General features: G+C 39.6%; 1 protein-coding gene across 3 annotated transcripts in view; it reads left to right on the top strand.

The window, feature by feature from the left end:
- KCNQ1 (potassium voltage-gated channel subfamily Q member 1) overlaps nucleotides 1-27,123 on the top strand; it is a 420,899-nt gene that overhangs the window by 133,723 nt on the left and 260,053 nt on the right. For all 3 annotated transcript variants that reach the window (XM_026850358.1, XM_026850357.1, XM_026850359.1), the window contains exons 3-6: nucleotides 22,998-23,124; nucleotides 24,855-24,933; nucleotides 25,867-25,963; nucleotides 26,574-26,714. In XM_026850358.1, the coding sequence (XP_026706159.1) occupies nucleotides 22,998-23,124; nucleotides 24,855-24,933; nucleotides 25,867-25,963; nucleotides 26,574-26,714 (444 nt within the window). The remainder of the gene's footprint in view (nucleotides 1-22,997; nucleotides 23,125-24,854; nucleotides 24,934-25,866; nucleotides 25,964-26,573; nucleotides 26,715-27,123) is intronic.

Genomic DNA, 27,123 nt, shown 5'->3' with positions numbered 1-27,123 from the left:
CCCCCCCCCCCCCCCCTTTCACCGCTCAGAGGGAGGAGGTAGAGAAATTGGGACTAAATTTACGCCCAGGAAGAAGGGAGGCTTGGGGGGAACGTGTTTCAAGATTTGGTTTTATTTCTCGTTACCCTACTGATTTGATTGGTAATACATTAATATCCTCAAGTCAAGTCTGTTTTCCCCATGACAATAATTGGTGAGTGATCTCCCCCTGTCCTTATCTCGACCCACAAGACTTTTGTTGTGTTCTCTCTCCCCTGTCCAGCTGAGGAGGGGAATGATGGAGCAGCTTTGGTGGGCACTGGGCATCCAGCCAGGGCCAGCCCACTGCACTGGTTATGTAATAAAGTCAGAAAACACCTTCAAGTGTGAGAATGTGATTAAAGAGATAAACACACCAGGTTAAAAAATAAACAAACCAACCCCTCCCAAAAGACTTGACCTCAAGAAAACAAGCCACACAGTAGTCAATGAAATCTACTCTGTGAAATGCTCAGTTTTCTAGTTATCAAAATACCGAAGTAAAACTCTGCAATAGCAACAGACATGCATGAATTTCTCTACTGTCTTCTGAAATATTTATAAGGAAATCTACTTAAATTCTGGATTTGCCACTAAATCTTTTGAAAAAAGAAAACACATAGGGCAGGTTTGTGTACATGACAGAATTTTGCTTGCTTATGCTGCTAGAGCTTGATTTTGCTCTTTGAATATACAGTTATGTTTAAAAGCTACATTCTTCTGGCATCTGCCCAGGTTATGTTCTTCAGAACTCTTAAATTAGAGTATGGGCTAAAATAAGCAGTAGTAGGAATTAAACAAATAAGGCAGAGTCAAAGCAAACGCTTTGATCAAGTATTGTTGACAAATGTACTGTTATGGAAAGCTTTAAATAATGTGTTTTATTTCTGTCTTCCTGTAGTGCATGGCATTAGATGAATCAAAACAGGTATATTCTGAAAGTTTTATATCTATTTGTTATAGAAATTGGTATGATTAATCAAGAATTATAGTAGTGCAGTGCGCATGTCTTTAAATGCATTTAAAACCACATTTGGCAATAAATACATCATTTAGTTATATAACCAAACCATTAGTTTAAGAAAAAGGTTAAGAGAAATGATGATGATGATGTGTAAACTCTCGTATGTGTATTGAACATAGCTACTTACTCCTCTTTGGATAAAGATTTCAGCTTTTGATAGTGTTTATACTGTCTCGAGCACCTGTACATTGCAACCTTCTGGAGGGAAATATTAAAGACTTGGAGCTACATGAGCCTTGTACTGTGGTTGTTCTCTTGGTGTTGGTGAGATATTGTCATGCTGCTTGTCACTTCCTTTGCCGTTGTAGGGTCTGCAGTGATTGTGATTCAAAACACCGTCCCTTTTTGACTGAGAAAGGCAGAACTGTTGGTTTTAAACATGGAGAGGCCTTTGCCATGATATAAATATGTTAAGGAGCTTTCTTGTGCCAAAAACTTAAAGCTATTATCTGCTAGATACAAACCACTTGATAAATTAGCGTGAAAAGTGAGATAGCAGTAGCAGCTTTTTCAATATATGTTGCACCACAGAACATAATGCCTAAAAACGAAGAATCTCCCTGAGTTTTTCAGGTGTTCAAAATCTGAGCTGCATAAATGTTGAGAAGGAATGGTAACATGTTGTGTTGCACTGTGATCCTTCTGTCTGACAAAGAAAGCTTTGAGCCAGCATCTATAACATCTTTTCTGTTGATTTTAGTATCAATGGATGCAAAAGCTCACCTGCCCATCCCCCTGGGCGCGGGTTGTTCCTATAAGAGGTGGGAGACAGTCATCTGCAGTGGCTCCTTTGCTCCTGCAGTTTTTCAGTCTGAATCATTGGTTTAAACTTTTGTGGGTCTCAGATTAACTTAATACAATAGAATGAGAATTTTATGGCCTACTGAAGAGCTGGCATGCACTCATTTCTTTTATCCCTGTTGTTGGATCTGGCAGCAAATCAGCACTTTACCTCACTGTGGTACTGCAAAGCTCTTTTTTGGTTTGGGTGGGTTTTTTTATTTGTACTTCATTGCTTTCAGGAACCCAAGTGCTGCTTCTGCATGAGGCTCAAGTATGAACATGCACCGTCTAACGTGAGGCTGAGATGTTAGACTCCTGAGAGTCTAACATCCTGAGATGTTAGATGTTTCATGAGGTGCCCCTCTCCTCCACAGATTTATGGATGGTGGAGTCATGGGTTCTCCGGCTAAGAGCAGAAAGTGAGGTGGGATGAATGCAGGCCCAATTGCATTTCTGAAATGAAATATAAGCTTCTAAAATCTCTAAATAGCATGGGTGAATCTTTCTGATGTAGGTGAAGAAGTGTCAGCCGGCAGATGCCCTGTCGCCATCATCTTTCTGGCACAGTTTGTGCTTGAGGAATCCAGCTTTTTTAACAGGTGTGCAAATTTTGCTTCTAGTGCTTACAGTGCTTTGGAAGGTATGATAGGGGTTAGTGAATCACTAAAACACTTGTGGAGACTTTGTCTCAGGATATAATGCGTATTTATAGCTGTTGTTTAGCTGTATCGACTGAAAAATGTGCCTTGTGATGCACCCCCTGATTTCTGGGTCCTATATTTCCTTAGGAGAGCTAATGTGCTAGCTTGTTTTTCTGATTTAAACAAAGTCTTTATGCTTCCAAAGCATAGAGAAGCAAACAAATTTGATACCTCATTCCCTTTTGTTGGATGCAGTTATATTTTCTTAAAAATACACATTTCTACACTGCCGGTGCAGTACAGTGTTTGTGTTGTACACTTTGAAAGAACGGTAGGGATGGTTGTGATATAAAGTCCAAATAACATTTCATCATGTGATTTTTCTAGCAAAATTGTTTTTAAAATAAAACAAAAATAATCTCTTTGCTTCTGTGGAATATCAGTTCCCTGATCATCTCTGGGAAGACTAGAATTCTTGAGAATTTAAGTGAACTCCCCCGCCAAAGTGGAAGCCAGCTCCACGGTCTTGTTACAACAGGGTTGTACTTGGGTATTCTTTGAAAGCCTTTTTTTAGCATGATGCAGACTGACTGCTCTCACTTTTTTATCGCTTTACATTTTATCAGAGCTTAAGTGATCTTTAGACGCAAGCATCCTTAATCCTTTGCTGTGGCTGGGCTGTAAGGGTAAGTACCTAAATGTAATGAACAAACTTACCATGAAGTGGAAATTGCCACATACATAAGGTCTAGGAAAGTTGAGTTTAAAGGCAGAAAGCAATAAGATATAATTGCCCAGAAGATCTGAAAGGAAATCTAATTGCACTAGTTGATTTAGAGAGAAACCACTGATTTTCACTGAGGTATTTTATCCAGCTTTTACTTAATTTCACCATAGAATTATTGTGGTCTATAACTGCAGCAATGAGGGGGAAAAAAAAAATTATCTGTGGATAATGCCCTTATATAAGCCCCTGTGTGCCCAGAAGTTCTTCATTACAGCCCTGTCACTGTTCAAGCCACAGGGTGGCTGTTGAGTGGATTGGTCAGACCTGTGAAATGTTTCTCTTACAGTGCTCAGCTCTGGAGACTGTCTCGGCTTCTTGATATGGAAGTTTTCCCCCCTTGTAATTTTAAATGGGAAAAAATGTCCAGCCCTGTTCTTTAGTACAGTGCAAAGGAAAGTGTTGGTGGAGATCTTGCAGGCAGTGTGAGGCTTTGTGGTTTTGTTTTGTTTTTTTTTTTCCCCTCAGCTCACTTTAGAGGACTAACAATGGCTGCCCCCTCATCTGTAGCTCCTTTGCTCTCCTAACTCCTTGCTTAACCTTTACCAACATGTTAATGCTTTTCACCTGCACCCTTGTCTGATACATGAGGGGGGACACAAAAAAACCCTATGCCAAATGTCTGGTGATGCTGACTGGCAGAATTGCGGTAGAAGGAAAGTGAGGAGGAGCCTGACTGCTTTCTCTGTGTGCTGCTCCAGGCTGAGCATGCCCTCATTGTTATTTCTGGATGTGCTGATTCAGCATTGCAATGGTGTGTAATATATACAAAATATGAGTGGCTACATATGTCAGATTAAAAAGTAAACAGGTCAGAGTGTGTCCTCTGATGTGTGTGTATAGCTCACTGACATCAGCAGGAGCTACATACATCTGAAGGCAAATTCAGCCTGTGTCATAAGTGGAAAAAAGTGAGCCTTAAGCAAAAGGAGCAGAGGCTGTGTATCATACATTTAAGTGAACATCACTTGTAGCTGTCTTAATATATACCCTACTTCCATTGTATATCTAACCTTAGTGATTAGCGCCTGTTAGGTATAAAATGTGGTGACAAGCTGTACCTTTCTGTAGTTCCTTAAAAGTTACAAATAGGCATGACTGAGTAGCTGAAGGACATTGAATTAAACATGCTTGAATTAATAGGGTAATGATTGGTGCTGCTCAGAGCTATAAGGTAAACACCAGCCAGAGCTCTCTGCTATGTGGCAACCAGATCAAGCCATGGGGTTGCTGGAAGTATTCTGAAATGACTCAACTTTGTTGTTAAGTGAGAGATAATCCTAAGAAAGCTCTCTATGTAGGCTCCCTGTGCAGTTAACGTTTTAAACCCCCCTTTGGCTTGTTGTTATGACTTCAAAGATACTCGAAAGCCTTTGTTAAATTGATCATTAACTTTGCAATGTTATAATTAGACATTTGAACTTGGCTGCATTCAAAAAGAAAACACAAGAATGAAAATCCTAACCAGTGTTGTTTCTCTGCAGCTCATCAGCATGGTCAAAGATGGATTAAAGTTCCACAGGAGTTAAAAAGCAATGGGAATTGAAGGCATTAACCAGCCTTGCAGGAAGGATAGGGAGCCATTAATCCACAAAGTTTTTCTTTGAAAGTATGGAGGGAGAATGATGTCAGGAACCTGTAGTGGGTTACTGCTGGAGATTTAAATTTAAGCTCATAAAACCATTTAGATGGGAATGTTGGGCTAGAAGCGTGAGTTGGGGAAGCCTTAGGTTTCCAACCCAGCAATCGAACATGTTGTACCAAGCAGTTGCGTGCTGCCGCCGGCGTGTCAGGAGTCTGTAAAACCAGCGGAGAAAGCACCGTAAGGTGGCTTCACACAATAGCAACGAGCCCAAGTGGCGGCAAAGACGACTCAGGGTTGGACACTGTGGTTAGTGTTTATGAGGTCCAGGGCTGGGAGAAGCTCAGCCCTACGTCTCCCACTTTCTTTCCTCAGTCTCTCCTGATGGAGTACAAGTCGAGACAACAGCTGGTAGCTACTACATGCCCGGCTGCATAGTGGATGGGAAAACCCATCTCCATAGTAACAGAGAAGGCATTGCATGTGCTCTTCCGGCTCGATCTGGGGAGTAGCTGGCTAAAGACATCTGGTCAGTGTAGCCAATTCTCAGGGGAAATTAGCTCATTTCATCTGATAGTAACCACAGAAACTTTTGACTTAGTTTAACAGTATGATGCTGAACATGAGATAGAACTGACTGGCTCAGCAGTTTCGGAAGTCAAAGATTATCTAACTACTTTTAGATAAATATTTTTATAAGGAAGAATATTGCTTGTGCTCATTCCTCTACCCTCTGCTCTTCCCCAAGGTGATGTTTCGGTCTAATATGATGGTGATTCTTCAGTGTGGGGTGGGTTTTAGGAGTTTAAAGGCAGTTTTCTCTTCGTAAATATTTATTTCTTTTGCTTACATGAGCTCTTTTTATTATACAGTGAACCCTCTAAGCCTTTCATCTTAGTGGAGCTCAATATAGTGTGAGGTACTATCTGTGTTAACATACTATGGCTTGTACTCTAGAAAGTTCACTCCCCACCCCCAGGATCTTGAATCAATTAACTCTTAACTATTTTCAAAAGAAATACTCTGAACAGCTCATATAGCTACAAATAAACCTCAAAATAACTGGTGAATATGTGTAAGAGTCTTGAGCTATTTAACATCAATGAAATCAATTACAGATCATATTTTTGTGTACAATCTCAGGAAAAATTTATTTTTGCAGAACAAATTCTGTGTACAATATGCAGAGAGTCTACTGAGGATATGGTGGTTGGGCATGCTGTTGGTTTTTTCTGTTTGCCATAAATTTATCACCTCATACTATGCTGTGTAACATTCAGAAATTTGGAAGAAATTGAAGAATGGAACCTTTTTTTCGATTTGCATGTGAGAACATCACTATGTATTTTTCATATGCCAATAAATGAATGTAGTGGACAATAGTTTTTCTGTAAGCATAACACATGCAGGAAAGTGTCTTATAAGAGGCCCAAGAGCAACACCTGAAATGTGTGGGGCCCAAATAAATGCTTGATGTTCCACACGCACACACCTCCCTCCCCCCTCCTGACACCTACTCCTGGTTGTAAATATTTGCACTCAATGGATTGTTGTGACCATCATGAACTAGAAAATGAAAATGCACAGGCAGGCATAAGCCTGAACTGTGTGTCTCCCTTTATAGAAGACCATCAGAGCTGTCAGTCTTTGAGAAGCCCTACCCATCATTTCTGTTTGAGCATGTGTGGTTGAATGAGAGAAGCATATTCAGCTCTGCTGGACGACAGTAATAAATGATTATATGGAGAATAATTGCTGCTAGCTGCCATAGTTCTGAAGAAAGATCAGGGATATCTAAAGGTCTTAACAGAAATCTGAGAAATGCTTATAATAAACAAAGGGGCCTGAGCTTCCTAAAACCAGTCAGATGAAAGCAGCAGATGTTCGAGGGCCCCAGGTGGATTATATAGATGTTAATAAACCAGATGAGCTGAAATCAGTTAATTAAAGAAGTTTAATCAATCTGAGTTGATTCAAGAAGTGACTACATGATGAATACATACTCCTCACTGAATGAAGATTTATTGGTTTGCTTTCTCTGCTGAGCTCACGCTCTGATGTATCGATAGATGCCTCTCTGTGGAGTTAAATCATTGAAACTAGACGTCAGATTTTTTTCCCCAAATGGTACACTTTCTACCCAGAAACGGTCCCATAACAATGTGAAGGGTGGTGGAAGAGAGGACATGGAGGAAGTCTTGCCTGTTTTGCTCTTATCTTCATATTGAGTTTTATGGCAAGTGAACTGTCTTTGAAACTGAAAAATAAACATCCTGGTTTCATAGTTTTAAAAAATTTCTTTCTGAAAGTGATTTGCATTTAGTCATTTTTTTTTTTGGTAAATGTAGGTTACAGAAATAAATAGGAAAAATTCTACTTAATCATAGAGAAATTATATATATATTATAGAAAACCTTATGATGACAGGGGGCTTCAGTTGGACAGTTGTTTGCCTTTCTAGTTTTGCTTGTGTGTGTGTTTGTTTGTATGAAGCTGAAGGACTTTGATTGAAATTTTCAATGTCTTCCTGATAAAAATTAGAGAATCCTGATGAGTGTGATGATTAACATGAAATCGTTTCTCTTGGTGTGTAGAGGGGGTATTTCTTTTCTGCTGGGCTCCTTGTTTTCACAACACTTTCAGGAAATTTAAATCTCCTCTGACATGACCGACCTTCTGATCTGTCCAGATTGACTGGTGGATATGGGAGTTTTGAGAGGGAAACTGGAGGTAGACAAGGTAATCACGTGGACCTCTCTAGGGAGACCAGCCCAAAAATAGAAACCCCTCATAAACCTCTCTTTCAAGTGAGAACTGATAGTAAATTTCCTCTGCTGTTTATACCATTGCTCCAAGTTGAGAATACCTCATTGGATAATTAAAAGCAGTTCTAGGCTGACCCTGAATTTTTTTTTGCAGCTTTTAGCTGTCTGAAAGTTAGGTTAGGTAGTATAAGCAAATCACATAGGCTTTCCCTTCACAGAAAAGGATAGGTACTGCTAGAAGCATATTACATCTTAAGGTGCCTAGGACACTTGAGATGAATTTCCCTTTGTATGTGCCCGTTTCTCGCCATTAATTATAGAAAAAGCCATGCATGTTTACCCTGTAAATTCAAGTACTTGAGTTTTCATTCTCTGTGAAGTCACTTTCTAGCCAGGCAGTTAATGTTAACTTAGTTAATCAGTATTAATACTAATGTTCTTTGTATAATTGTTTTGTAGTTATGAACATGCTTGGAATACATCACATCTGGTCAGGGAGGTTTTTACCAGCTTAGCTGGTATTTGGTATATGGTACAATTACATTTCTGATGCCTGGATACATGCTGGCCTTTGTGTTTTCCTTTCAAGAAGCATAAATTAGTGATTATATGGCTTGGAATTTAGATATATGCAGTGTAAGGGTATAATCTTCCCTTTCTTCCCTTTTCAGCAGATAGATTTATCTGTGCTTGTTTGTAATGGATTGCAGCTTGTTTCAAGGGTCATCCCATTCTCTCGGATGGGAATATTCAAGAATAAAGTGATATACAGTGGAAGAGGTGTCGGAAATCAGCTCTGTGCGATGTAGCATGGGCAGTTTAGTGTTAAAGCCCCGAACCGATGTCTAATCCTGTGATCCAGATGAAACAAAATGTCAGAAGTGTTCTTCCTGCCAAAACTCTGAATAGCTTCTTTTATCATGGAGTCCTATGATTGTGTTGGCTCACAGGCAGAGTTGCACAGTGTACTAAGCAGTGGTAAGAGGTACAACCTGAGCAAGAGAGAAGCTTCTCAGCTCTCAAAAAGGAATAAATAATTCACTGGGGTTCCTTTGAGCCTGAATTCTGACTGACTTATCTTTGTATTTATTTTAACAGTAAAACAAGTTGAATGTTGAAAAAAAATCCTGCTTTCCCTGCTTTAAAGAGTAGAAAGAACTACATAACATAAAGTTAAAAGGAACTCCTTGAATGTTGTTAAGGATTCCAAAAGTAGTCTTTAATTGCTGCCAAAACTAATGCGTCTGGAATTTCCATGGAAAACATCAGTGCGGTAGTCAGTTAGTATACAAATACCTCCGGTTTGCAATAGATTCTCCACCCCTGCCCCCAAGCTTGTCCACCCTGTTCTCCCTGATAAAAAACGGTATCCGCGTTCAACACTGTGCTTTGGATTGAAACAGCCAAACACGACTTCTCACGCCGTACGAGGAGACACGTGGTGGTAACTCCTTGGTGTTGCCCTGAGAGAACTGATTGCTTATTCTACAACCACCATTGTTTGCTATCTTTTTAAACATAAAAAATAATCACATTTGTTGAAGAGATAATTCCCACAGCCTGCAAATAATTCACAAAGTGTTTAAAAAGGTGGGCTATTGTAGTGTTTTTCAGGGTGATTTAATACCCAAGATGAACACATTTCATGTCTTCATAACATGAAATATTCATTACTATTACTCAGAAGGTGTGAAACCACATATAGTATTACCAGAGAGTTTCTACCACTTTTTGACTACTGTAAAGCATGCTGTTTAAACAGGCACAATGTTTCTGGCTCATACAGTATGCCACTTGGGACAAGTAATATGGTTCATGATAACAGAATTCTCTGATGTAACATGCTAGGGGCAGATTTCTAATGAGGAAAGCTTTACTGATGAACTTATTAAAACATGCATTCATGTCATCAGTTTTGGTATCTCAAGTGCAATAGCTTATAAATATTCAAATAGCCAGTTATGGGACACAGCTGTACCATACTTTCATGTTTAGTAGGTTTCTTTAGCCATCCAGCTGATGAGGAAACTCACGTTGTACACAAAGCAGTCCCTTATGTGCTTTTCTAGCATAATGTAATTGTTATTAATTACACTCTGAACAGTACTAGCAATTGACACTTCTGCTCAAAGTTAAATGTGCAGTGTGTTACGTGTTCAGGAAAGGGGAAACACAAGGTTGTCATTAAAGCCATTTTTAGCAGGGCTGGAAATGGGACACAGATCCAAGCATGGCAGACTCACTTGTTTCATCCACTGAGAAGGAACTCACCAAATCGGAGAGTTGGGTTTTGCTGTCTTGCTCCCTTTGGCAGAGGATGACAGGCCTCTGACCCTGGGTTTCATGGTTTAGCCATCTTCACTGATGCTCTAAGAAAACTGGAAAACTATCCAAACTGAACTGCAGTTTAAGTAGCCTTTTCCTCCTGTAGGATATATAAAGCTGGCTAAAAACTTTGACATTAGCTAGTTTCTACAAGTCCTGGCCACTTGAGATACTATTTCTTTTGTAAAACCCCTGAAAAAGAATGTAACACAAATTCTTTATGTGCAGTATTCGTGTGTCAGGATTTGGTTACTGTGCACCAGGACTCCTTTTTTTCCTCCCCCTTAGTCCTAGAAAAGAGTTTAGCCTCCTGATTAATCATTTTGCATACTGAGAAAATACTGCTTTAAAAGAGCATTTTACAGTTGGAAGAACATTATCACCTCTCAGTAATGACATGATGCAAAAAGTCACACATTTCGGTTTGTCACACAGTGTTGGCTTGCACACTGGGTTAGTAAATATTAAGGTTGAGTAGCTTTAAAGCAAGGAGTCACCTTTCTTTAATGTAACCTCTTGCTTCATTTCTGTTAAGACAACTGGTACAAATGTCAGTTCATACTAGTTCTGCTGCTGCTGAACAAATATCTTTTTGGGTGGGATAAGCATCTTTGGTTCCAGTGGGTAATCTTAGCCCTCTGGTTTGACAGGGAGAGCTTTGGTATCCAGACTAGACTTACATTTTTTTTTGTTAATGTCACATTTAACACAATGGGATTGTGAGAGGCTTAACCCAGACAAACATACTAAAACCAACTTTTAGTGAGTATCAAGAACTTCAGAGAAGGTGTAAAGAGAAGGCTAAAAAATTGGATGATCTTTTGACATTTAAAAAAAAAGAGAACTAGTTTCTGTAATTCCTGACACAGTTTGTCTAGCTGTGGAGTAAGACTGCCGTATGCTTTATCACATAAGGTATTGGGAAAAAATGTTTGGAAACAGAGCATTTCCGAAGATGTGTTTAGTTTAATTGCTGATTTAAGCAACAGTAAATTTCAGATCAAAGAGAAGGCCCTAGAAAATTCAGCTATTCATAGAAAAAAAATCATGCTATGAATCACCTGGAAATACAGCTCCCATAAATAGGAGATAAGCTTCAAGCTTTAGAAAAATGACCACAATCATAGTGCATCCATGTGAAGTTCAGCTCCACTGCTACCAGTTGGATTTTTTGATATGTTAATGCATTTTAAATGCATAACTAGTGTTCTGGTTGTTCTAATAACATATATTTTCAAGTGGACTCTAAATCTGTCCTGCACTGCCCCATGTTTCGGCACAGAAAAGGCTCATCTGTCTCTAAACCATGCTCCCTGTGCCCCTTCCTTTAAGTTGCAATTGTTTTTCCCTCTTCAAGTACCACTCCACAGAGGGGATTCTTCTGGTCGGGTGGCTTTTGCTTGCTACATCAGCTGCCTGCTAGCCTATGTACTGTTACTGAGCCTTTAGTTTATTCTTGACATGTCCTAGGCATTGCTTTTATAAGGTCTCTCCTTTTCCAAAGAGTTTTGGAGTACAGTGTTGCTGAATTCTGCCAAATATCAGTTTGGGGTTTTTTTGTTAAATTCATTCCATATAATGCCTATTAGTTTCCTGAGGTATTTGATGTCTTGAAGCTCAGAGCAGCTGCCACTGAGGAGGCTGTGGCTTTTTTTAAGAATTTTTTTCTCCCAGCAATGAATAGTGCACTTGTCCTTTATTTGTAAAGGGAGCAGGGGAAAGGTGATAGTGAGTGAAGGGAGTTTCACAGAGCTGGAGTTCTCCTTTCGTAACTTTGAATTCTGCAAAGAGCTGCCTCTGTTGCACCATTTATTTATGTTGGACCCAAAACTGATAGAAACATGAATCCAAGTAAAAATATAAGTCTTTACACATAACGGTAGCTTGGTTAATGGGGTATGCAACTTCAGAGAGATCTGGCTTATATCTTCATTTTGCAAATGTAAGTTTAGTTTGGTCCGTTTGGAACATTATCAAAGCTCTAGGGAGAGTTTGCACTGACTTAATCATGTGCTTTGGTTGGTATAAATTAACTTCCCATTTTGGTATGCTATAATCCTGATGCGCTGAATGATAGCCACAACTGTTTAATGCTTGCTGATTGGAACGAGCGCAGGAAATTGGCACGAGGAGGAAACTACTTTCCTTCAGTATGTGAAATGTATTTGCCACTTAGCTGAAAATGCTGACTTTGTTGCCTTCAGTTAGGTTTATTTTGCATGTCAAATAATTCTCCTCTCCTCCTTCACAAATTTTAGAGGCAACTGTAAAATGCTGACTGAATGGGCTGTGTACATATGGCATCTGAGAGGTTTTTATTAGCTTAAACTAGCACATGTGTTTTCCTGTGAGGAGTATTAAGTGCCTGGACTACAGGTTTAGTGTGTGACTGTTTTTGCAGCTGTGTGGAAGAGCATGATGTGTATTCCCTGGAGCAGGCCTGGGAGAGAGCTCAAGTATGTTGAGGCAAAAACAGGTTGTGTTTATGGGAATGTCAAACAGAAATATGGCACTTGAACTCTTATCAACGCTGAGCCTGATACTGGTAACTGAGCAGCGGTTGCCCAGGTGTGTGAAAGGAATGCCCCACTTCCAACCGCGCGGGATGTTGTTTCTGAACTTGACAGCTCTATCCTGCAATGCTCTCCTGCCAGTCTGGAAAAAATGAAAATGTTCTTTTTCCCTTTGTTATCTGGAGGTGGTTGAAACCCTGAGTTAGACCATTTGAACTTTAGTTCTTGTTGAACTGTTATTGAACCACCAGAAAGGAGGGTGCATAGAGGGGGGATGAGTCTCTTGAGCCAAGGACCCAGTGCCAGGACAAGAGGGAATGGTCTCAAGCTGCACCAGGGCAGGGTCAGACTGGATATTAGGAAGCATTTCTGTGAAGAAGGGGCTGTTGGGCGTTGGAATGGGCTGCCCAGGGCAGGGGGGGAGTCCCCGGGATCCCTGGAGGGGTTGAAGAATCGGGTTGACCCAGCGCTGAGGGATCTGGTCGAGTTGGGAACTGTCAGTGGACTGGATGATCTTCAAGGTCTTTTCCAACCCAGATGATTCTGTGATTCTGTGAAGGGCATGGTCATTGCTCTGGCCAGAAATCTTACTTTTGGAGGATGAATTTGAAAACATGCTGCTTCTAGAAAAGGAGATATCATGAGTGTATGTAGAAGTAGAGATTATGTCCTTCTTTTGGTGACCTCTCACTCTTCCGGAAATGTCACTTGCAGAGAACATATCCCACAGAGGGTCCCATAAAGCTGAAAACCATGTAGAGGAGCTGGAACGGTACAGATTAAAATCCTGAAGCAAGACTGTCTAGCACACAGTACAGTTTTGTAGATTTTGTACAATTTTGTAGATTTTGTACACTTTTGTACAGTTTTTGTACTCCTCCTTAGAGGGAGTGCAAGGCTGGGGGGGGATGTCTTGTTTGCAAAAGGGAGGTAAGAAATTCAAACTTCATCAGAAAGAGGTCCTCTACCTGCTTTTGCAGGAGCAAATTATTGAAATAGCTCATAATAGCTCTCAGGATTTAGATGTGGGTGCCTCGTGATGTTGCCAGCTATAGTTCCATCCACAGTGCTACTATCTCATTGTCTTCAAGCGTTTTCTAGGAGAGGGTGGTGAGAGTACTGGGTTTCTCGGATTTGGAATGTAGTTGAAGACTGTATGTGGTTTGCTCCAAGCTGTATGAGAAACCTGCAGCTGATAGCAAATCAAGCTCTTCTGATTTTCCTTATCTTTTCAGTCTTCCTGACTCCTGCCTACCCAGGGAATGAAGACAGGCATTGCTACAGCTTGCGGGCATGTTTTTTCTTTGTTTGGACTCTGAATAATGCCCTTAAGTTGAGAAATCTTTGTAGGTCAGAATGTCTTGACTGTGGGTAAAGTTGAAATAATGCACATGCAGTGCTGTCAACTTCAGAGGAGTGTGACGCTCAAAGAACTAGTAGAGCTTCAGAGGTCAGGTTTACTGCAGAGTGGGGATGTAGATATCCTTGGTCAACTGTACGGGGGAGAGAAACACAAAAAAGGAAAATTAATTTTGTTAAAGCTTATTTTCTTGTCCTTGTTTTGCAAGTTTCTAGAGAAAATAAATGTAGTTCCTAAATTCTCCACTTTATATTAAAAATCCCTTTCATGCCTTAAATCCACACATTTCTACAGACACACATCTTGTGTTTAAAAATTCTGTATGTTAAAAGAAAAAAACACTAAAATTTCAATGTAAAATTAAACTTGGCTGCAGTTTGTGTAAAATATGATTCTGTTGAGAAACACCATTTTTCAAGAGCAAGTACTGATTTAATGTAAAAGATAATTGAAAACTAGATATTTCTAGCTTCCCATCCTTACCAGTCTGTTTCCTCTTTTGCCCTTTTCTAAGAGAATAAGAGATGAGTAAGGAGGAAAAATGAATATTCAGAGAAAGGCTAAAATTATTTTCTGCTTTTCAAAACCAGTGGAACAAAAATTGTTTTTCATCGATAATCTTTCTGGTTTAAAACTTATTATTGCTTCCTGGCTGCTATCACAGTGTGGCCTCAAACAAACAAAAAAAATGCTTTAGTATGTCTGAAACTGCCAGATTTCAAGTGTTGCTGTTACCAAACTGTATAGCAGGTGACAAGAGCTTGGCTATTACATCTGAAAAATGCCATCTACCATTACCTTCCCTTTTAAGTACACAAAGTGAAGTTATTGTGGGTTAAGATGGGCAGATAATGGCCAGATTCTTCCTTTGTGTGGCTCTGCTTTCAGGTAAGAGATATTGTGCAATATTTATTTTCTCTCAGAAAGGAATAGTGTTGTAACAGTGATAGTCTAAGGGTATAAGAGAAACATGGTTTGCTGGAAGACACAATAGCTTTTATTGCCCTGTCATTTATAGCTGGAAAAAAACAGGCATACAGTTGATTTATGAGGTCCCCTAAAAAATTCAATGTTATCTGTGGAGCAAAGGGAAGACTTAAGAACTGCTCAATGTAGGACACAGTGGATATGAAGTAGCTTTGTAAAAAATGAGTGAGGAAGATTATTTAATCAAAAGCTTGCAGCAAGCTACTTGACAGGATAAAAATAATCAGATCAGGGAAAGTAACCACTGTGTAAAATAGTGTTAATGTGAAAAGTTCTCAGTAACATAAAAATATAGACTGCTTGGCTTAGACTGATTTTTTTTTAATAGTCTGTAACCGTTTCTTTCTACTCATCTTAGCATATTGTATGTACTAACGAATGAGTATGTGAACTGTGTGTATGTGTGCTTAATCTTAAGTAGGTGCATAGTTCTTTTGAATTCAGTGAGATCTAAAATTAAGCATATGCTTCACCGGGTGGAAGCCAGAGCATTTTTTACTTTGAAGGAAATGATCCTGTATGAATTTCTTCTAGAGACTTTTACGAAGCCCTGAAGAAGAGGTTCATATGAAATAAACAGAAAGGAAGTGTGGTGGGTTTTAATCCCACCAGTGTTAGCGTGTTGACACGTTGTTTCTCTTGCTACCTACATTGGGTTTAAAATCAGGATCTTGAGCATGCTTTGTGATGGGGGAGAACTCTACATTAAAACAAATATTGTAAACTAAATGTGCAAACCCAGTTTAATATACTTCCGTAAATTCCTGGTGGATGTCATCAGCAACTAAGTTCAAAAGCTGAAGATGGCTGCGTCATGAAGAGACTTGTGCAGGGGTGACGGTGTGGAAAGTTGCTCTACTGCAGGCGTGCTCTGAGACCATGCCTTCCCGTGCAGGGTTACACCACTGACATCTGAGGCCTTTTGTAGTTGGTGGAAAAATTTCAACTGCCTGCGTTTGGATTTGGCTGAAACCTGGAATGAGAAGAGAGCTAAGAAAATCAATTAAAGGCTTTTTAAATGCACCTAAGGGAGTTAGGTGCCGGACTCCTATTGAAATTCAATAGGATTTAGTTGCTTGGAGCCTTTGGAAAGTCTCAATCTAAAACTGCAGGCCTGCAGTATTCTTTACTGGTCCCAGTGCTATTGTTCTGTGCTCTCAGCACCGATTAAGAGAAAACAGAAAAGCTTCGGCACAATCAGCTGTTCTAACTGTCTCCTAGTAAGTGTCCCCTTTTTTTCAGGACATGAACACTTACATAAATATTATTTCATCTCAATTAAAAACATTAATAAGGGGACTTTAATGATGTTCAGTAACTTCTCAGGATTAATTATGGGCCTCTGAAGGTAGAAATGTGTTAATGATACCATGGTTTTTGTTTTCTGTTGCCTGTTTAATATTTGTTGCCAAATATGCTAGATAAAGAATTTTAGCAAATAATACCAGACTTTCCTGAAAGGAAGGAACACCAAGTGTTCTGGCCTTAAACGCTTTAAAAAACCTTACTATTGTTTTTCACTTGAAATGATGCAGTTTATAAGATCTGTGGAAGGGAGGGAGGGGTATAAGTAGCAGAGGGGAAATCCCCAATCCTAAATAGCACTTTTGGCACTTGCTGTTGCTCAGTAAGTGTTTATATGTATGAAAAAAACATTTATCTTTTTTTTTTTCTTTTTTTTTTTTTTGATCTGTACTTCATCAAGTTGGGGTTTTTACGTTACTGGGCTTGGTGTCTTTGTCTGTTTGCCTAGGCCATCTGATTCTGCTGTTCTGTGTATCTTGGAAAACACAGTACAGCTTTCAGGCAAAAATCCTGCCTTTCTCAACAGAACAAAGAGGGGCCTCTCTATACAAAGTGAGTGAGATTAGAAGAAACAGTTGCCTTCGCTGCTGTTAATTTGCATACCCTGCTCGGGCCACAGACAAGTGCTGTCTGAAGCGTTTTGTGAGCCCTGATGTGTCAGGTGAACAGCGTGCTGTGAAGTGGACTCCAGCTCTCTCTGAACTAATGTGTAGCCTGAGTGGTTCGGTTTTGGAATCTCACCCTTCTCTGAGTGTAAATGTAACCCGTTGCTCTGCATGAGAGACATGTTCCTGATTTTTTTAACCTTTCAGTGGCTATAGAGGGTGTGCTGCATCCCTGCCTGTGAAGATGCTGAGCCTGTTTCTCTGTTGCCCACTCCAGCTCCAGCAGCCCTTGGCTGATGGCAAGTGCCCCACTGTCACTTTGCATTAGCATCAGCAGATCTATTGTCCCCTCTCTTGGCTCCTTCAGAGACCTCCTTGTCACAACTTCTGAAGATAACTTCTGGCAGTGTCCTCGCCCCACTGCTGCCTGAGCCTGCAAAGAGGTTACAGTTCCACTTTACTGTTGGCACACTAGTGTTGCCTTGCCTTACAAATAGGGATCAGTGCAAGTAGTGCCACAGGAATCTTATAGCTGAGGTAATGCTGGTTGGCATGCAATCCCTATAGAAGCTATAGGAGAGTTTATTTCCTTGTTTAAAGGAATTCATGGCAACTTTATCATCCTTGAAGCTAGAATCTGAAAGAAGACAGATTTGAAAGAATCATAAAAATAATGTAGTTGATCCCTCCAGTGAGGATAATGTAATAGAGCTTGTGACATGGCAGACATGGGTAGGAGTCGTATTCCCAGTAAAACGTTGGGGTGGGAGGAAATTCTTACAGAAGTGTGTGCTTATGAGGCTTAAAGTCGTTCCCACTCATCAGTGCCTCTAGTTTCCCTGTGCTTGTTACCTCCCTTTCCTCTTAGGGCAGCCACCTCTATGGAAGATGGAATAAACTGTACATCATCTTTGATTCTTGGTCTTTAGTTAGCCCATCAGAATAACACAGTGCTGTGCTTTGCCTCCTTGCTCCTAAAAAATGTATTTTACCTCTCTTTTATGTTTATGGAGTACACTGAAAAAAGTCTAGACTCAGAGTAGAAATATTCTTGTTCATAACAGGTTTCAGATGACGTCATCTAGTCCTCCCACATCAAATGGCTGCCTGAACTTCTGTAATGCTCCATGACCAGTTACAGCTTTGAGGTCTACAGGCAGAGCCGCAGGCAATATATTCTCTATGCAGATGCTTTCTCAGCCTCCAGAAACAGTTTCTTTATCTGTTAAGTAGCTGTTGTTATGGTGTCATGATCCATTCTATGTCAGGGTTTTGTTGTGGTTTTCTTTTCCCCAAGCTATTAATCTGTCTAATTGCTTAAAAACATCTCCTTCAGCTAAGTTTAGGGACTCTGTTCTTCCTTTTGGAGTTGCTACTGCACTTTATCTCACAGTGTGGGTGTTGGATGCCTCCCAAAGTTGGATTGTAGCTCTTCCAATCAGTGGGGGTGGAGTGGTAATGGAAGGGCTTTTCAAGATGCATTTATTAGCAAAATAAATATAGTAATTGCTAATTAGTTAATTAGCAAAATAAATATATTAAAGTGCTAATATACCTGTGTGTATTTGTTTTTATAGATCTGACTCCCCAGTCACACAGCTGAAGAAGTCTGGTTCCTCCTTCAATCCAGTCACACTCCTTTTCATGAGTAAATTTTCCCTGTTGTCCTCTGATGGAAGGGACATGCTTGTTCTTTTGCCTTATAGCATGCTGAAGTTTGTCAAGGCGATAGTTAAAGTGTCTTTACCAATAGCACATCCAATTCTTCGGTGTAAGTCAACCTAATACATGGGCTTTTCATTACAGCTGCTCTTCAAGCCCTTTTCTGTGTGTTCTCTGTGTGGGCTTATTATGAAACTGTGATTAATCCACAGGAACTGTGGAGATACGGGCTGTAATGACAGATAGCATGGGTATATTTTTCAGGGGACTGTGTTTTTATGGATCCTGCCTAAGTTCCTTCATCAAGGTGATGAAATCTGTACTTTAGCCAGGTGATTATGTTATGACATATCTGTCTCAGGCTGAGGATTATTTTTATGTTTTATTGGCTCTTTCATACTTCAAACAATTCCCAAAGCTCTCCATGTAGTGCCTGATCAGCTCAAAGGAACTTCTGTTCCCCTTGTAAAACCATGAAAGTGAGTAGTGAGATCCACTGAAAAAACTGTCGTGAGACTTCTGAATTGGATCCTATATGCTGACCCTACTCCTGCACCAACGCACCAGTGAGGACTCAGGCTCCTTTACTGGTCTGTATGAGAAATATTTAATTTCCAGGCATCTGCTAAATGAGCCTGAGATGCCTGGAGACCTATTGTAGTTTCGCCAAGCACTGTACCACAGTACAAACGCTCAAGGCTTGTTACATTAGTCTAGTCTACCTGTTCCTTTTAGTTGAAAGTTGTGAATTTACATGCGAGAAATTGCTCATAGCTGGAAAGTTACCAACACCAGTAGAGTTCTTCAAGAAGAGCAATCTACATGTTTATCTCACATTCATCTTCGCTACTTTTTATCCAGAGTTGATCTGGTACTTGGCTGTGTTGGGATTATGTGGCTGGGAAGGCATGAAGATAGCATTAAGCATATGCCTGGGCTGAGCAGGAAGGATGGCAGAAGTGAGGGTACCATGTACAAATCAATAATTAAAAGAAAAAAAAAGTCTCTCCTCTTAAGCAAGAGTGCTCCTGGATGCCCACAGCATGAAGCTACATGAATGTCACATCTCGGAGGGCTCTTTTTACCATGTCAATATAAGTTTTTTCTCTCTGATGTATTTTTGTTTTCAGCCTGTAGAAAGGGTTGAGTGGGCCCTTGGACAGTGTGGTTCTTGTGCGTCTGTAACTTTAACCAGGAAAATTGCTCCACTGAGCCTTAATCCCTGCTCCCACTAGTGTTTTGCAGGCAGTTATTTTCTCGATATTTTAATTTTTTTCTTGGGCTGAATGTTGTTTTATTTCTCCTTTCACTCATTCTTTACATCCTGTCTATCTGCTCAGCACTTTATCCTTTCCGTTCTCCTGTATCAGCTTCTCAAATCCATGTTTCAGTCCAGCTGATTCATTGAGAGAAGTGCAAACTTTTATACAGTGCACTTAAGAGGTAGGTCTTAATCAGGCAATTAGGAGAAAGTGTTGAAGAAACAGTGGATCAAATGAATCTGTAGTGCAACTCAGGTGTGAGGCCAGGGTAACTCCTATTTAATGGAATTAGCCCTAATTACTACCAGCATGATTGAACTAAGGATCATGTTGGCCTCCTTCTAGTTAATGTAAAGTTTCATGTTAAACTGTTAATTGGGAAAATATAGGCAATAGTTTAGTAGCTCAGGAAGGCATAATTTTCTAATGTAATTTTTCCTTGTCTGCAAGTTTCTGGCTGCTAGTACAAGTGAGTACCAACAGACATTCATCAACCTCCCCCGCCCCCAGGAGACTACTTATTAGACTTATGCAACACAAGATATTAAAAACACTTTTGTCTGTCACATAGCCACGGGCAGGGGAGGGGGAATTTGCCAGTTGCTAATGGATACCTGGAGTTTTTGTGTATGACCATGAAGAACAGCTTGTGCACTTTCACCCCCGATGTTCCCTGAATAACTTGGGTCTCATTTAGGTCAATAAGCCTTTATCAAAACGTCAGGAGTGAAAAATGTGTCTTGGTGTAAGCCGACTGGTCGTTCCCTCCAGTCACCGGAGTCTATAGGACAATCAATGTTCTCTAAGCTTGTCTGCATGTCACGCAAAGAGCTGGATGACAGTAACCATTGACTGCGTGTCTGTCGCATTGTCTTTGGGACAGCCCCCATTTGCATACTTGCCGGTGTGCCTGTTAGCCAATGAACCATGCAGGGCCTTTAAAAAACATACCCGCACAACTCCGATGCAAATTTCCTACGCAGAGAATACATGCTTCTTTAAAGCACAATCCAGGCTTTCACTTTCTACCTTCTTGCTATAAAACTGAAACTGTGATCCTGACAAGGCCACGGTGCCCGGTCAGAATGCTGTTTGTGGTTTCATTGTGCTAAAACATTAACTTTTCTCAAGGTTTTTCTTTGCCTACCAAGCTTATTTTGTTGTTGTTCTTTTGCTCTTGGGGATATCTGAACAGTATTATCTGTGCTATCACATATGATGTGAGGCCATACATCCCTTCCTCAAATGAGTTATTTTGAGTGAAGGACAGTTTTTGCTCCCGGTATGGTTGCTATTGTCTTTTGTTGAGAGAGTTTCCTCCGTGGTAGTGATGAAAGGAGATGTACTAGCCTTCTGCATACAGAAGAGTACTTGGATATTAGAGTATATTGACCATGTCTGTGAAATGAATGCAGTCACCTGCTCAGAAACAGTGGCCTCTGGTGCTTTATTTTGCTGTGACAATTCAACAGCGCCTCACGTAAAGCAGGGCTCATAATTTTGCCATTCACTGTAGATTCATAAATGACATTGTCCAATTTCACCTAAAGGCAGAGTTTTATTGCGTTTAAAGCTTCTCTCATAAGGCACAGGCTTTCCTTAAAGTGTCTGCCCCACATGCTGTTTAGATTTATGATGTTCATTATGACTTTATTTAACTGAAGAATATTCAATAATAGTCCAGTTTAAAAAAAAAAAAAAAAAAGATGGAGGGTTCTGGTGGATCCTTTCAGAATGAGGCTGTAGAAGAGATTCTTGGCTGGGTTGAAGGGTCTGAAATTCATATTTGTTACAACCAATGATCTGGACAGTTTCATTATATCTTGAATATCTAACGGTGACTATAAACAATTGTGATAGCTGTTCTTCTCTATCTGACATCTTGCACAGGTTATGAGATTGTCAAAACTAAGAGAAAGGTTGCTGGCTAATGTTCTCCTACCTTTTCTAGAAGTGTCACAGTCAGACTTCAATGATGTAGTGCTCTGAGATGAACAGTTTGTTATGCCATCAGGAGACTGGTGTTTTAGAGCCACAGAAAGATTACAGTGAAGTCAACCGATTTGTAAATGTTTCCTGCTCTTTTTACTGTATACAGGCCTATTATTTTACTCGGTATTCAAAGCAATGTCCCAAGCATTTCTGAAGCTAATAATATGACTCCTATTCATCTTGACTGCACTAGGGTTGTATCCTGATTATTTCAGTTAATTTAGAAAATAGTCATAGGTACCATCTTGAGTCCTGTTTGCCAGTCTGTTACGAAAAGCAGCAGTGAGCCCTGCAGAAATGTGAGGGGGCAGGATAAAATCTTCCACAGCATGTTGTCTTTCCTGCATTTCCTCTTTATATTAAATGACACTATGAAATAAGCAGCTTGTTCTCTTAATCTGCATTATCCTATGTGACTGTGATGCCTTATGATCCTTGGTTTCTCTACGTTGCTCCTTCCATACATCATCATGATTTGTGTGGTTTCAATTACAAGCCACTGTTACCGTTCCAGTTAGTAGATTTTGCTAGTGGCTCTGATAGAGAATGTGACCAGTTATTATTTGAGTTGGCCAGTGAGGCTGTATTGCAGCTCCCTGATACTCGAGGAAACTGCTGGGTATGCCGTGCTCAACCAGTCTGCAGAAAAACACGATTTTTCTGCACGTTGAGTTCCAAACACAGCATAGCTGTACCTCTGTCTAATCAACAAGAATGTCAGATGGCTTTGACATCTATCACTTTGAAGGCATTTCCAAAGCCCTACCTTAGTGTAGGTCTGCGGTTAACACGTGGTTTGCTAGCAGCCGTGCTTCAGGACTAGACTTCTATTTCTGCTGAGGTCTCTAATTGTTGACAAGAGGCTGAGAAAGGTGGGCTTGAGAGTTCACTGTTCTCAGTGCACCTGGAGACTGACACAGTGGTAATGGGTACTAGAAATCTTTCTTCAGTCCATGTGAGATTAAAGGAAGACTGAAAAAGTACAAATAAGTGGGAGGTTAAGCTGATACGGTAAATGGAATGTGAAACACACCTCTTCCCGAAATGAAATATGCTAGCAAAATACTCATCTTCTGAAAACAGACTCTGCTTGTTTTCTTTGGCTCCGTCAGGAAACCTTTTGTTTGAATTAGACCAAGTGAATTGCACAGAATGGTTTTCAGTTTTAGTACGTGTAGACAAGCCAAACTGCATGCAATTAAAGTATTTAAACTTGCTCTTAATCTTTTCTTCCTTTATTCTTAAAAGTTTTTCTGTGTTACTTTAGATCATTTTGGTATAGTTGCCTTTTTTTTTCACCTTCCGAATTTCACATTTTATTCTAGCATTTTCTAATACATTCTGAAAAAAGGTGAAAGGGAATTAATCTAGTTCCTCTGTTTCTTTTAGGAAATTGTATTAGTGGTATTCTTTGGAACAGAATATGTGGTTCGGTTATGGTCAGCAGGATGCCGCAGTAAATATGTTGGAATATGGGGAAGGCTTCGTTTTGCTAGGAAGCCTATTTCAATCATTGGTGAGTATGCACAGCCTGTGAAGTTGATGTAAACAATGAGTAAAACTTGTCCTTGAAAGTTTTGAGAAGTGGAATTTGTGCAGCAGTTGAAGCCAAGTTAGAGCAAGATCTCTTGTCATTAGCATTAACGTAGATCTGAATTTCCTTTCAGGAATCCATGGCACTGTCATCTGAGAACAAATGTAGCTTGGTTTGTTTTTCCAGAAGAGCAGAGTGTTTTCTTTTCACAAGTGATCTGACGCTTTGCCAGAATTAAGTCTTGGCCATAGTCCTGTCTCCTGTGACCTCAGGCTTCCAGACACTGTACAATAGCTGACTGTTTTTTTAAAAGATACCAAAAGGCCTTTTTTTTTTTTTCCCCCAGCAGCCATTTGAATAATTATGAGTTTATTTTGCCCTCTAATTGAGCTACGTACTGCATGGTGTAGCATGATAGATGCATTGTAGTTGTTTTGTGTATCTATTGGATTAAAATTTCAGTGATGATTTGGAACTGAGTACCTGACTTCCCTTTGATATTCACTGCAGTTGGCTTCCTACCATGGCTTCAGTGTTCTTAGAAATTACATCCATATGTTCCATATATGTCACAAACCATAATTTTTTTTAGAAAGCTTGTCATGCATTTAACAATTTCACTGAAAAAATAATAATCCAAAATCAATCTGTATTTTGTTAGCCAATATTGAGAGAACTATGTAAAGACCCTTGCCCTGAAGCACTTAAAATATAAATTGGATTAAACAAACCAGATTTTGGAAGAGGAGTATTATTATAGAAGCACAGTTTTTTCCCACTACTTGGAAATATTATTTGTTGTTGAGTAGAGGATATAGTTTTTCATAAACTATCTAAATTCTGTGATTCTGTGAATATAAATTACAAAATTTTGTATTTGGGTATTTTTACAATCATAAAATACTTAGGCTTCTCTGTGCATATATATAAATAACAATCGTATTGCAGGTGTGACTGAAACTATAAACTGGCATTGACTATATCTTTACACTCTGTTCACAATCCATTTCTCTTGAGACCTAGAACACTGGGGGTTCTGAAACATCATCCAATTTATCTCAGCTTGGAAAGCAAAACAAAATTCCACTTTTACAGATATGTATCAAGAACTATTTAATTCTCAAAAATACTGAGTTCCTTTCCAAAACTGACTAGGCCTAAGGCACAGAGATTTAGAGTACCATCCTAGGGTAATGACTAACTTAAACTAAATTACACTTATACATGAATTCCAATTTTTCTCTCACTTTTAGACCTGGACAGATGAAATAATAGTAAGGCAATTTCCATATATGAACTAAACCCCAAAACTTCTGCCAATGAATAAAATGCTGTCTAAAACAACAAAGAAAATAAGATACACAGAAGAGATAATAGGTAGAAACTGCTGAAATTCCAGGTAGAAAGTGCTGAAATTCCTTATGTGTTACAGGTAATCAGGATTCCAGGGTGCAGAGTAATTCAATATCACTCGCCATTCATCTAGAATGTGGCCATCTTGGAGCCATCCCAGTAAAACCTTTCTATTCTATCACAATTATATTTTCTTTATATTTTACCATAGACATCTTGTGATATACAAACAAAAATCTTAATTTTAGGTGACTGTTCAAATTATTAAAGTAATATTGGCATTGGTTCTAATAACAGTCTTGCAGAAGTATTGGAAGATGCTGCTAACTGATTTTTTTCAATTGACTTTTGTTTTCCAGATTTAATTGTTGTTGTTGCTTCCATGATAGTTCTTTGTGTGGGTTCTAAAGGTCAAGTCTTTGCAACCTCAGCTATCAGGTAATTATATGCAGTAAAATATAGTGCTGTCTGAGTAAGGTGGTTTTTTTTTTTCTTTTTTTACCTCCCATTTTAGTTCTTGTAGGAGAAAATGAGTCACTGCTCAGAGCCATGTAACAGAGCAGATCACCAGTCATGTATGGGTGTGAAACAGTGATCCCATTAGGTGTAGGGGAAATGTAATTTTGTGTGTTCTCTGGTGGTAAAGCCTTTATGTCTGGCGAGGACAGAGGTACCGCCTTTGACCAACTAGATGGATTCTGCCCAAATCGTGTTTTAGTTTCTAGGCTCAGTTTTTACCACAGGACTTCCATGTGTCATGTCTCTGATGTCTTCAAGCTGCTTCTCTGTAAAATGCCTGAGGTTAGTGGTGAATTCCTGATGGACTGAATCCACCTTGTGCTCAGGAGGGTCATGCCACTTGGCTTTCTTAAATGAGAGGGTACACGGCAGAGTACTGTGCTCTGCACACTAGCTGCAGTGATGCTCTAGGATGGCAGTGACTTTCATAAAAAGAATATTTTAAAATATTATTGGACTGTCTAGTTCAAATTGCCTATAAAATTCCTAAAGGTGAGGGTTTCAGATCTTTTTCTATGTTGTTTCCCATCCTGGCAAGCAGGTCAGGTATGAGTTGATGAATGATTTCTAGAGCATTCACAGTTTGTGTCCAAAATTCCTGAATACTTGAGTTATCCTTAATAGCCATGTGTACAAAGGTCTGTCCTCTTGTGCAATCTCCCCATGCTGTCTTCATAACAAACAAGATGAAAGATGGTTGAATGGAGTGAAAAGAGACAGGCTGCGAAGTCCAACATAAAATACTATGTCTCTCCTGAAACAGTCCTTTGGAAGAGACAGACTTCCTCTCTCCACCATTATTTCTTCTCTTTTATCTTTAGTCTCCTCATTTATATGAAAATTGTGTTCCAGGGGCATCCGTTTTCTGCAGATTTTACGAATGCTGCATGTTGACCGTCAGGGTGGTACATGGAGGCTGCTGGGATCAGTGGTGTTCATACACAGACAAGTAAGTTTGAGTACTCTGAGGAATGGCATAATAATTGATGCACAAGTCCTTACATACGGAACAGCGTGTATGCAGACGTGCTGATGATGTCAAATATATTTAGTGTGGAGACAGGCAGTCTTTTATTTTAACCAAGGGTGGTGGTTCTGCCTTGTTCAAGGGACAGAAAGTTCCTAAAAGATATGCGCCTCCACTTTGGCAAACTTTTCACTTGTAGTTGGACATAACCACAGAAAATGAGACTTCTGAAAAGTAGTCTGAATATTTTAAAAAATATGTTTCTAACTTCCAAAGTTGTTTTGAGTTAGGCACCGTCTGAAAAAATTACCCAACTGCTTTTTGGTGACCAAATGGTTAATGAGTCACGCTTGCAAGTGAGGAGGTTGTTTTGACTCTGTGTTTGACATGTGCGTGCTGGGCCAAGTTATCAGCTATGGTGTAAATTCTTTCACCATTGAGCTCAGTGGATTTTTCTTAATTTGTGCAACTGAGAGTCAATATTTATTGAATGCTGAAATTACATTCTTCTGTTTCAATTATCTTTTAAAAACTGTCAGTGGTAGGTAATTTAAGTGTTTCAATAATGCTGTTATTTTGATTCTCTTTGCAGGAACTGATAACTACACTCTACATTGGATTTCTGGGTCTGATTTTTTCCTCTTATTTTGTGTACCTGGCTGAAAAAGATGCTGTAAATGATTCTGGAGAAACAGAGTTTGGCAGCTATGCAGATGCCCTGTGGTGGGGAGTAGTAAGTATAGCAATTTCACATGTACTAAAAGTAGTTAACACCTTCAGATGTGGAGTAAAGTTCAAGCAAGCATGGAGTAAGAACAGGAGTTTGAAAAGACCTCTTACTGCTTCAGTACACTTTCTGGTTTTGTAATTCTGTGGAACTAAGAAAATACTGTAGATGATCAGTAGTTTTATTTGGTGTTTATAGTCTTATGTGATCAAATTATGTATACAAGATATAGAAACATTCTTATTTCTTTATCCTGTCTTCCCTTTTGTTATAGTGATTATTTCTTGCTACCTTTCTCATGGTAGTGTTCAACCTTCTAAAGCAGCAAGTCTTACCACATCAGGGCTAGTGTTTTGGGGTTTTTTTGTGTGTGTGTTTGGTTTTGGGGTTTTTTTTGTGTGTGTCCCGTCCCCCG

The sequence above is a fragment of the Athene cunicularia genome (genome assembly GCF_003259725.1).
Source record: "Athene cunicularia isolate RWA chromosome 5 unlocalized genomic scaffold, athCun1 chr5_part2, whole genome shotgun sequence".
NCBI lineage: Eukaryota > Metazoa > Chordata > Aves > Strigiformes > Strigidae > Athene > Athene cunicularia.
Note: the sequence above shows the minus strand (reverse complement) of the source record. Positions and strands in the feature narration are given on the sequence as shown.